The 12,645-nt window shown below is 29.3% G+C and overlaps 1 protein-coding gene across 1 annotated transcript; it reads left to right on the plus strand.

The window, feature by feature from the left end:
* Positions 1-2,591: 2,591 nt before the first annotated feature.
* LOC115884066 (elongation of very long chain fatty acids protein AAEL008004-like) lies at positions 2,592-8,656 on the plus strand. The gene is given in 8 exon segments (XM_030902520.1): positions 2,592-2,666; positions 6,036-6,118; positions 6,413-6,520; positions 8,258-8,298; positions 8,301-8,323; positions 8,326-8,345; positions 8,398-8,457; positions 8,524-8,656. Coding segments are annotated over 8 exon segments (531 nt in total). The 5' UTR covers positions 2,592-2,602; the 3' UTR covers position 8,656.
* The last annotated feature ends 3,989 nt before the right edge of the window (positions 8,657-12,645 follow it).

Consider the following 12,645-nt stretch of genomic DNA (forward strand, 5'->3'; position numbering starts at 1 on the left):
TTGTAGGAAATTATTTGTTGGTCACGATTATATAAGTCGTTTTATTTCATATTTTAATTTCTCGGCATAAATGACAAATTAAAAAAGTTTCCATACTTTTTGCCACCAATGTATATGCATATAATAGCTCTAAAAGACTAAAAGGCTCATGACTTGATTGATTATCTTTCTCCATTTGTTTCTGTCTTTCGCTTTTATTCTCTAGCCTCGAACTTTCCGTTACATTGAACGTCCACGTTGCACATGCATACAGCACTATTGGTCGTATCATTGTTTGGTATATTCTGTTTTTTAAACTTCTAGAGATGTTTTTACTCTTAATAATTTTCTGTATTGCGCTAACACATCTATTTCCTGCCATGAAATTAATGAGTCAATAAAAAAACAATGTAAATAATTCACGAGATATTTGATATCATCCTGCGTGAATGAGCAGTGCATCTCAACAAGCCTTAGTCTTTTGCCTTGGTACAGCATGATGGAGGTTTTTAGACGTCTACCCTTCCAAAATCCACATCGCATAATGTCGCTTAACTTCGATGATCGATAGAGAATAGGTGTTTTGACGAAGATGGGCCGTCACCTATAAAAATAGTTAAATGGAGAATATTTTTAAGCTTCATTATTATAAACCTTCAATTAGTTATTACACTAATTGGAATTAATGGTTTCAATTACACTTTATACTTTTTAGTTTACGATAGATTTACGAAAATTTGGCAACCCAGAAACATTTTAATTTTTTAATTAATAGAAAACTCGATAGTCATAATTAATTTTGCCATTTACTTAAAGATGTAATCATTCTTCAAGGTCTCAATAAGAATTTTTACGAAATTATTTTTGTTTAGGTTCTCATTCATGTCAAAACTTTTAAACATACCGTATAAATGTATGCATAGTTATTGGACGCGTTGGAAAAAAACTGAGAATATTAGTATGTACTATGTAACAGCAACTTGTAACAACAAGAAATATGTTTGGAATTGTAAATACAATACTCATAAATATATAACTTAGAGAATATTAACCTCAAAAGATATTACGAATATTAAGAATAGTTAGTTAAATCAGTTATTAATTTAAATTTATTTGGATTTTTAGAGAACTTAATGGTGCTACCCCGAGTGGTAACACAGAATGACGGGTTTAAGTAATTAAGTTGTCTGCTTTTATTAGTTCTGTTATGAGAGCTAGTTAGTTTTTTCCTTTTATAACGAATTGAACGTTTTTTTAAAGATAATATTATTTTGATTTTTATTCCGTTTGTATTAGAGTTGATTTTTTTTAATTAAACAGATGAAAGAAAGAGCTTTACTTACATTTTGTTGAAAAAAAACATACATACATACATACTGTCTGCATGTTAATCCCCTTTAAGTTTTCGTGGAAAATGTCCTTGTACCTTTTGAGTTGTCCACCTGGCCTCCTCTTACCGTCTACAAGCTCACCGTAAAGCAGAGATTTTGGTAGGCGATTTTCTTGCATTCTGCATACGTGTCCAGCCCATCTTAAGCGGGATTTTGTAACCATGACCCCAATACTCTCGCAGTTAGCTTTTTCAAGGAGCGATACGTTTGAGACATGATGGAACCATTTGATTCTTGAGTTATCTAAGGTGTCTCTGTACGGCATACGGCACCCAGGTTTCTCTCCCATACAACATGGTGGGGATTAATATTGCTCGGTACACTCTTTTAATTTCCAGAATGCTCTTGAGGTGCTGCTAATCCTGTGCTGAATTTTAGAGTCGATATTGGCCTTTTCCGAAATCAAACTGCCGACGTAATTGAATTCCGCGACATATTCCAATAGTTCTTCTCCGATTTCAATATCATTATTGTGATCTTCCGGGGGAGTGCACATGATTTTAGTTTTGTCGACGTTTAGCTTAAAAGCCTCGTATGCCCAGGTATAAGTGTTCAACATTTCTTGTAATTGCTGTAACGTTGTTGCAACTAGAGCGCAATCATCAGCGTATTGAAGATCTGTGATGAGTTTTGTACGTGTTTTTGCCCTGAGTCTTTTTATGTTGACCAGACCGCTGTCGTATCTGTATCTAATGCTCAAACCTCTCTCCTGCAATTTGCTGTCCATTATAATGGAGAGCGCTGCCATGAAGATGTTGAATAGAAGAGGCGCTAAGACACATCTTTGCCTAACTCTTGTATTTGTTAGGAAAGGATCGCTCAGTGATCCATGATGTGACACTCTTGACTTGTTGTTGTTATCGAGGCTTTTTACTTTTTTGAAAAAAAAAAACACCTACTCAACTAAAGAAGTTTAAAACAAATAATGGATTTTACACAAACAAAACGTTTAAAATATCACAACACTATCTGCTTAAAATATTCCATATAATATAAATATGGGAAATTATCATATATTATATGATAATTTCCTTGAAGAATATTTGCCAAATTATGATACATGATATTACAACACCTACCTGATATGAATAGGTATATTATTTCCATTAATGTATTTTCCAATATTACTTTCTCGAAAGTCACATCGTTTGTGCATATCCTATTAGATTTACCAAATATTAATTATTATTAACAAGTAAAACATTGTATTTTTTCTGTTGCAGGTTTTTACAATGACTAGTACAAATAATACAGCTAGTTACACCAACGAATATGGATATTTCAATCTTAAACCAGGTATGAGATCATGCTATTAAATAATAAATTTACCGTGGCACTAAAGTTTTTTTGAAACATTTTTATTTTTCAAGAAAAGTTTTGTTTTTCTAACATCGCATAATCAAAAAAAAAAAAAAGAAACGGCTTCATAGTGGCCTTTCAAACAAATAAAAATCAATTGTATTTTTTTCATATTTTTATGTTATGTTATTTGTTAAAAGAAATCATTAGAATGGATTAAAATCAATATTTACAGGGTTGTTCACCACATACGATACGGAGTATTGTAGCTAAACGATTAGATTTTTAGAAATTGTAAGTTTTGGGTTCGTTGAAGGACTATTAGAGCTACAATCTAAAAATATTTTTACAAGATACAGAGTGTCCCAAATAAAAAAAAAATAAAAGTTGTATTTTTTTAAATGGAACACCCTGTATATTATTGCATTTTTAATTTCTACGATTAAAATAAAGGTAAATTTGATTAAGGTTTATTTTATTTAAACCTTACCGTTTTTGAAATATTTTCAATTTTGTGAAATTGCAGTATACATTTTAAGGCTTCCCTTCTCCGAGGATATCAAAGTTTTTAATACTAAATATTTACTGAAGTTTATTTATTGATCAGTTATTGTGTTACAATAATAAAAATTATACTACCTTATACAGAGTGTCTAAAAATTTATTTTAAATAATTACTAGCTTTGAACGGCAATAACTTGTTTAATTTAAATGGAGCACCCTGTATATTTTCTGAGAATCAGATGCACAATTTAATTGTCTATGAAATTGTATTATACCAATTTTTACCTATCGCTTAACGTTTTCGTAGAAAATGCATTTTCTTATAATTTAGAACTCATTTATCAATATACCCATGGAATATTGACATTTTAGATTGTTTTTAAAAGATTAAATGTACAAAATGTACAGGCTAGTAATATTATCGTTTTTAGTAAAACGATAATATAACTACCCCATTTGGATGCAAAAAGAAAACTATTTAAATCTTTATAAAAGAGTATACCATTAATTAAATATACCACCAGTATTTCCGCCCAAATACTAATTAATTACATACTTAATTGTTTTAATTAATAAATGATTCTAAATAAATGTGGATTTGAATCAGAAATCAATATAATAATAAGTTATGAAAATGAACGTCTCTGTTATAAATAAGCATGTGTCAAAAACTTAAATATCATTTTTAAGGTGTTAGTTTTTTTCCACGCTGTCTAATACACATACATAATTCAGTTTTTTAGTATTTGGAGCAATTATTATTAATCAACGCAAACAGTCAATTAATGTAGTTTGAATACTGGAATCATATTAATTGGTCCTCTTTAACAAATATTTGAACAGTTTTTTATTCTTTAATGAAATAAACGAACTATATCGACAATATTAGTATCTGTACTCTTTAAAAATTTGGTACAGCTTTAAAAATAATCTAAAATGTCAGTATTCTATGGGTATATTGATAAATGAGTTCTAAATTACAAGAAAATGCATTTTCTACGGAAACTTGAAGAGATAGGTAAAAAATGGTTAATACAATTTGATAGACAATTAAATTGTGCATCTGATTCTCATAAAATATACAGGGTGTTCTATTTAAATTAAACAAGTTATTGCCGTTTAAAGCTAATAATTATTTAAAATAAATATTTAGACACTCTGTATAAGGTAGTAAAATTTTTAATACTGCAACACAATAACTGATCGATAAATAAACTTCAGTAAATATTTAGTATTAAAAACTATTATACTCTCGGAAAATGAGAAGTCTTAAAATTTATACTTACTCGTAATTTCACAAAATTGAAAATATTTCAAAAACAGTAAAGTTTAAGTAAAATAAACCTTAATCAAATTCTACCTTTATTTTTAATCGTAGAAACTAAAAAATGCAATAATATACAGGGTGTTCTATTTAAAAAAATACAACTTTTGATATTTTTTATTTATTTGGGACTGTAACTTGTAAAATATTTTAAAATTGTAGCTCTAATAGTCCTTCAACGAACCCAAACTTACAATTTGTAAAATCTAACGTTTAGCTACAATATTCCGTGTCGTATATGGCGAACAACCCTGTATAATATTTAATTTAAAAAAGTTATTTTTTTAATTTAAAGAGACAAATTCTATTTAAAAAAAGTTTTTAATGAATTTATTGTATTTAATAAGTTTACGAGTGAATGGTAGTTGTGTCTGAAAAATGTATTGCTTTTTTTTATTTATATATTAATTGGTAAAATATATTTTTATATCAATTTTGAAAAAAGACGTCTCCTGGAACGCTATGATAAAAATTCATCATTGATCATTGATCATCTTTTCAAAGGCCAGTGTGACGCTGTTTTTTTTCTTGATAGTATGGAATACGGTGCCCGCTGAAAAGTTTACAAAAAATGGATTTTTAATTAAGTTATCAAAAAAAAATAAATTGAATATTTTAAATAAAAATGCCGTTCTAGTTTTATTTAATGTACGATACACTTATTAATTTGAAGGTTTTGTTTTACTTCAATCAATATTAATCAATATTACTAGTAAGTAAAATTGTTAAAACAATACATTTATAATAAAAATAAAATTGATAAGTTTTTATAATTATTTAATAACAAAAATATCAGATACGCTACTGAAACACCAAAGTAAAATTGGCGTATCCTAGTTATTTCTGACAAGTTGTAAATAAAAGCGAAAATTAAAGAAAAGATATACAGGGTGAGTCAGTAAATAAGTGCAAATATTTTTAGGGGTAGTATATATTCTTGAAACTTTTTTAGTTTTTAGTCAAAATAAAAACATAATAAAAAAGGTTTATTATGTCTGTTCCTCCGTAAATGCCTGAATACACGAATAGTATTAGAATCCTTCTTACATCTTTTTATTCAACGTTTGTATCAATTGAGAGTGCACAATAGAATAATACTAAAAATATTCTGACATATGATATGACAACTGTCATGGCAGTTAATTAAAGAAAAATGGTTTGCATGTCACGGTTGCAAATTAAAAGAAAATTGGTGGAAAAATATCGAAAAGTGTAAAGAAAATTGTTTAAAATTCATTTTTAAAAATTTATAATTTCCATTTATTATAAACAACTTAATAATTTACTAAATTAGTACTATTTTAATCGTTAATTTAATAACCAATTTGTTTCATGATTTGTAAAGTAATCATTGAAATAAAAAAAAACACATTAATTTAAAATATAATTTATAAAACGCAAAAAATGTAATATAATCAACATAACATTTGTTTAATAATTGTATTGTTTTTGTATAATTAGTAATTACCAATTTACTACGAAAATATGTCAGAAAAATATAATAATTGTGATATCATTGTGAAATTTGTTGTTTTCAGATGCAAGGACTGCCAATTGGTTTTTAGTATCGAATCCACTTTATACATTAGGAATATGTCTTTCATATGTATATATAGTAAAGGTAGAGTATATTTTTCTTATTTTTTATTAATTACAATATACAGGGTGTGAAAAAAAATAGTGTATCTAATTTTGGTGGGTAATTCTAATTTTACAGATAAAAATAAAACAAAAAGTTCCTAGAAACATATGCTCTAAAATGCTTCCCCAGGATAGATAGTTAACTATTTTTTGACACCCTGTATACCTACTAGAGAAATAAATTGGTTAAAATAAAAAAGAACGTGTAGTATTCTTGACAAGAAATTTATATTATTTTGAAAATTTACTGATTTTATTTTTATTTTCTTTACAGCTCCTAGGGCCGAAGCTGATGGAAAATAGGAAACCATTTCAACTTAAAAATGCCTTAGTTTATTACAATTTATTTCAAGTTTTATTTAGTACGTGGCTATTTTATGAAGTGAGTTAATATTTTTTTACTTATTAATAAATAATATTATTAGGGTCTCACAATTTACAGTGTTATAAGTGTTTAACAACTGACAAAAAAATCAGCGGCGTGCGGTGACAATTATAGGCGGGGAATCGAAGTAGCAGTTAAATGTCCTTTACTATTGACATGCCTTTTAAAATTTTTAGTTAACCACTCATATTTGTCGTAAAACATGAAAATGTCTAGTGAATTTTTTACCGACTCTCCACCTTGGTCTTTAAATTGATAGGAACCGTTGGCCTACCAGACTTAATAATGTCACTTTTTTCTTGGAAGTTCCGACTAGAAAATCCCTTTTTTAATAACACACATACAACACAGACTACATTATTGTCCACACTAGCAGAAGATTATCCTTCTTGACCCTCCATTACAAACGAAACAGTAAAAACGAAGTTAAATCCAAAAAAATACAATATTACCTATAAAATCGCAAGCGAACCCGTCCCGATAAATTAAAAGTCGCGGAAGGCGGTCGAAAGATCGCTGCCGTGGTTAGCAACAGTGCGCGATTTTCCGGCTTAAATTTGTCGTTTGCGTTCGAGGTCAATAACACCTACATGAAGCAGGAATAGGCGACTGGCAGCGATTTCCAGGCGCGCATCCATGCAGTAAAATTCTAATTAAATTTACTACGTTTATGTAAGGTTTCAAATAAATAATTTTAACAAATTAAATTAATCTTTTGTTATAAAATAACAGTATTATTAACGTTTAACTATTTATTTTTTTTACTTTAAAAAGTTTAGGGAAGCGGTGCTTCCCCCGCTTCCATGGACCACACGCCGCTGAAAAAAATATAGATGGTGAGCCTTAAATAAGTGCAAATATTTTCAGAACATATTTTCTCTTTGCCGTTGTTTCAAAATAAGTCCAAAATAACCGAGTTATTAAAAAAATATTTTTTTGCTGAAATTTTGAAAACTGCTGGATTTTTCCTGTTTTCTTTCTCTGAATTTAATATACCCAGTATAAAACAATATTTTTAAAAACGTTTATAGTTATATTTAGGTTTAGTGAAATAATTTTATAACTTAATAAAACTAGTTAGTTATTTTTTATACAAGACGATAAAATGGTATTTTATCGTCGATCGAAAAGATTAATTCACGAGCGATGAAATTGCGAGTGAATTAATTTCGGGAGACGATAATACAATTTTATCGTCGTGTAGAAAACAATATTCTTTTCCATAGCGTGTTACGTGTTAAAAATATTCAGAAATTATTATTTCAAGGAATTTATTAAGAGTAGAAAAAATATTGTGCTGGGTTTGCGTTGGTTTCTATGTAATTTGATAAATAAACAAAGCTGTAAGAGACAGCTTTGTCAGTTTTGAGTCAATATTTTTTAATTCTCTTTCGTGTCGATTGCTGATTGAATTGGAGCCAGAACTGGCTCAAAACGAAATAAGTAAATTACCAACAGCTATTCAGGCTGAAGCGACAAACGCCATATCCAAACTGCTTCCATTTAAAATCCGAATAACTTATGAAAGGGAATACAAAAATTTTCAAAAGATGGATAAGCAATTAAAAAACGTGCGAGAAGAAATAATTTTTTTTTTTTTTTTTTTTTTTTTTTTTTTTCATTTAATCTACCCTTGCGGATAAAGTACATTTTATCTACTATTTGTTGATAAGATATAACAATTTTAACAGTTGCTATGGAAAAAAAATAAATAAAACTATGAATCTGTTTTAGATTGGTATGGGTGGATGGTTCACAGGAGATTATAGTTATTAGATGTGTGCAAACCAGTCGATTATTCAATAATCCTATACAATTAAGGGTCGGTAATATATTTAAAGCCAAAAATTAAGCTAAATAACTGATATTTTCAGATGGTACACGCGTCGTGGTGGTACTTTTTTTCGAAGTTTGTACCGAATTTTTTGAATACGGTGAGTAAAATAAATCAGAAAATTTGTATGTTATATGTTTATCATTGTGTTTTTATTTTTTTATAGATATTTTTCGTATTAAGGAAAAAGTTCGACCACATTAATACATTACACGTCATTCACCATGGAATTATGCCAATGTCAGTATGGTTTGGAGTGAAATATTGCCCAGGTAACTATACTTATATCACTAGATGAAAGCATATTAGAAGGACACCCCGTATATTTTATTTATTCTTCTCAAGAATTATGTGTGTTACATTTTTAATTAGTGTTTCTAGAATTTTCTTTTCTTTCTAAAATAATTTGGTAAATTGTTTTTTTTAAATTAGATTTTTTTTTTTTTAAGAAAATCTATTTTATGCAGCCTATTCCTACTTTTTCTAAAATGTTAGCGTGTTATACTATTTGTTACTTTGATTTTCTTTAATTGAATACCTGTTTGTTTTTTAAGAAAAAGTGCGTGTAGTGTGTGTTCAGTTATAATTCTAAAAATATAATAATGTTTAATTATATTCGATAATTTTATACTGACTTTAATTAGTTTGTTATTTATTACAGACCAAGTTATATGATGTAGTTCCTTGAAATACTACATGAATAGATGCAGTTTTTTTTAATTACGATTGTTATTTTGGGCTGTACTTTTCACCCTGGCGCTGAATTTATTTAAATTATGAAATGGTTATAAAAATAAAAAGGTATTTTTTTTTATTGAAATATATTAAAATATTGTTGAATATAATAAGTTTTAAAGAGATACATTCTACATTGTGCGTGCATTAGAAGTTGCGAGAGAACTCTAATATCTAGATCGGAGAATTTTTGTACGTCTCTACGTCTCTTCGTACGTTTTGTTTTTAATCGAAAAAAAAGTTAACAATTTTCTCAATCAAAATATTTGTGGTCCTGAAAAGGACCTTCGTTTTCCCATGTTCGTCAAGGTAGGTAATGTGTAAACGTAAAAAACAGATATGAAATTAAAAAATTGACCAAAATTGTTTCAAAAGATGCCTCCTTTGACATTAAACCAAAACGATCATAAAATCCCATCCTCACATTGGATAACAAATCAGGGGTGACAGTGTCAAAGGCATTAAATATTTCCTGCCTTAACTGCTCCAAGTTTTGAATTTCTTCATGGCCGCAAATTTTAGATTTTATGTACCCCATAAAAGAATCATTGCACCGAGAGAGTTTAGGTGAAATTAAACTTCATGTTTCTAAACAAAAAACTTTCATTTTGATAAACTTGTCATTTGGACACACGCGCCTAAATGGATCTTGATTTCCTAAATGTCTGAAGTCTGTGGGACTTTCTGTATAATCTCTGTAATTTAATAGATTGCTCGACATATATCAGTTCGTAGGAAATTAGAAAAAAAAAAAAAAAAAGTATTTTATAGTATAAAAATATAATTTATTTAAACAAAATGTAATTAAAGATGTGAAAAATAGAATACTATTTTTCTATTTTTCTATCGGACTTTTTTCGACTATATAAATCTTATTTTTTCTGTAAACTTTAATGCATAAATATTTAATCTTAATAATAATTTAATGATGTAAAAAAGAGGAAATTTCTCACATATGGTGGTCAAATTCTAGTAGTTTTTATTATATCAGACAGCCTCTGAATGTTTTTTCAGTGCAAAACTCATCAAATTTAAATATAAATAATTTTTTATAAAAAAAATTTAGTGAAATAATGAAACAATTTTTGCCAACATTCATGATCAAAGGCTTTTAAATGTGGGTACAAGATTTTCAGTTTCGAAGATTCGATTTTTTGCAAATTAGACAAAATTCACAGTTGATGTATTTGAAGACCGCTTTTTAATGAAGTATAGATCAAACATAATAAAGCATTTTGAGTTGAAAACATTTCTCAGAGGCTGTTTGATATAATGAAAACTATAAAATTTGACCACCCATGTGAGAAATTTCCTCTTATTTACATCATTAAATGATTTATTAGATTGAAGTACGTTGTCGTACGTTGTCGTACGTTTTTTCACAATGAGATCTATCGATTATCAATATTTTCAATATGGCGGCACTTTATACGGAAATACCGGAAATAAAAAATAAAAAAATAATAAATAAAACACAACATAAATAAAACACATTATTTTTTTAATAATATTTTTTTTTGGTTTATTTAAAAAATGATTTAGATTGAAATTAAAAGATTAATCTAATTTTTGTAAACCAGTATCTTTGGCCATTATCTTCCCGCAGTTACTAAAATTTATTATTAACCTACTCTGTGGGCTGCTATTACAGATACTTCAGTTTTTGGTACTATATACGAGATGGTACACAAACTTTAATGGTGGCAACTTATTGGTGGCTAATACAACTTTCTGGCCATAATCTCTGGCAAGCTGTCTCTTGGCACCGAATATTCACTGTAAACTATGGTCTGGGTCAAACCTTAATTTCTCGAGTTTCCTTCCATTTATTTTAAAAACACGAACACAGTAATAACACAGTCCAAGAATGCAAAATGCAAAGTATTTATACATTTCTATTGAGCATAAGTTGACACAATTATAACCTATGATTTGGCAAGAGTTTTACAAGCCTCAAAAATCTGAAGTCGAGTTCATACGCACCGGCACAGGCGTCCGTTTTGTCGTTCATCGTTTCGCCAAACCAATAATATTGAAATATGATTTTATTTTTGAAATAAAACCAAAAAACGGTTTAAAAAACAAAAGAGATGATGCATTACGGATTTATATACAGGTGGCCCATCGAAAACCTTCCGCAGATAACGGCCAGTAATTTTTTTTTCAGAAACAATTCAAAAACACGTCAATTGTGTTTGTGAGGCGGAGCAACTTTGTCCCAAAAATTATATGTCAAATCTTCAACCTCTAAGCGGGAGTGTCATACCTCATTTTTTTGTGGAGAGTCTGGTGCCCATGGGTACCGCAATAAGCTATTCTTTATACTTTCCTGCTTCGTTTTCTGTAAACTGTTCAAATATTAAATATTAAATAAAAAAAATTTTGAAAATTCCGTGGTATTTTAAACTTTTATCAGCGTATGTAAATAATGATAAGGATAAATTCTTTAGACCAATTTGCTGTTTTGTCTTATTTTTCAATGTTTGCAAATCGGGTTTCGCAGATATTCAATGAACGTCATCCTGACAAACACCTTTTTGGCAAAATTGCTCGCCATTTAGTAGCAAAATTTTCGCGAAACTGGTTCCGTAATGAATAAAAAGAGGCAAAGGGAAATCCTGTAGTAAATGAAGCTTTGGAGGTATTTGTATTGGGCCAAGTTGCCATGGACGTTATTCTGGTACACGAAAATTACCATAAGACCGGCGGAATCTACAAGTTCCAAAGGAGTATTTAAAAAAACACAATGTTAGGTCACTCCGTACAGTAAAATTTCAGTTTGTATCAAGTAGTTTTTTCTCATCGAAGACGATTATTGATCGATATGCAATTTTTGAAGCTATGAGTGAACTATTAATGTGTGGTTTTCGGATGGTTGTACTTTCTTTTAACGGTTTGTAGTTAATCGGCAGCACTGTCTTCCCGGTCTGGGTCTAGCGACAACACCGGGTTTTGTCACGAGTGCCACACACGAAAAATCCTCGCAGACATTTGAACGCGTCCTTCCTAACGTGCGCTCGTATTTTGATTGAATTCTATTGTGGGTTCACTTTAACGTATTGAGAAGACTTTCAACGTCAAAAACTTATCTTGCAACTAATGCACTGTCTCGTTCAACGTGGCATCCTGAGGATGTGGCAAGGAAAAATGCTAAAATCTAGAAATAATGGAAAAAACAGCCAAATGTCGTCCGAATTTTAGTTCTTAATTATCAATTTACTCTATAAATGCTTAAATAAGAACTGTTTCAAATTTCAATCCTTCATATTTTCTGTATGATTAGTTCTACCGATTTTCAAAACGAAGAGGGGAAATATAGAGATTAGAAAGGTATTTTCATTGCGGCGCCACTTGATCCCCCTTTCCATTTGAAAAAAAAAGTGGGGGATTACACCCCCGCTTAAAGGGCTGAATATTTTGCAATCATTTTTGAGGCAAATGTGTCCCCCTCATAAACAAAACTGACGTGTTTTTGGATTTTTTGAAAAAATTAAATTACCCTGGCCGTTATTCCATGCGGAACGTTTTCAAATGGACATCTTCTCTCTTTTTT

This window comes from Sitophilus oryzae, unplaced genomic scaffold (assembly GCF_002938485.1).
Source record: "Sitophilus oryzae breed Bouriz unplaced genomic scaffold, Soryzae_2.0 scaffold_2010_pilon_pilon, whole genome shotgun sequence".
In the NCBI taxonomy this organism is placed as follows: Eukaryota; Metazoa; Arthropoda; class Insecta; order Coleoptera; family Curculionidae; genus Sitophilus; species Sitophilus oryzae.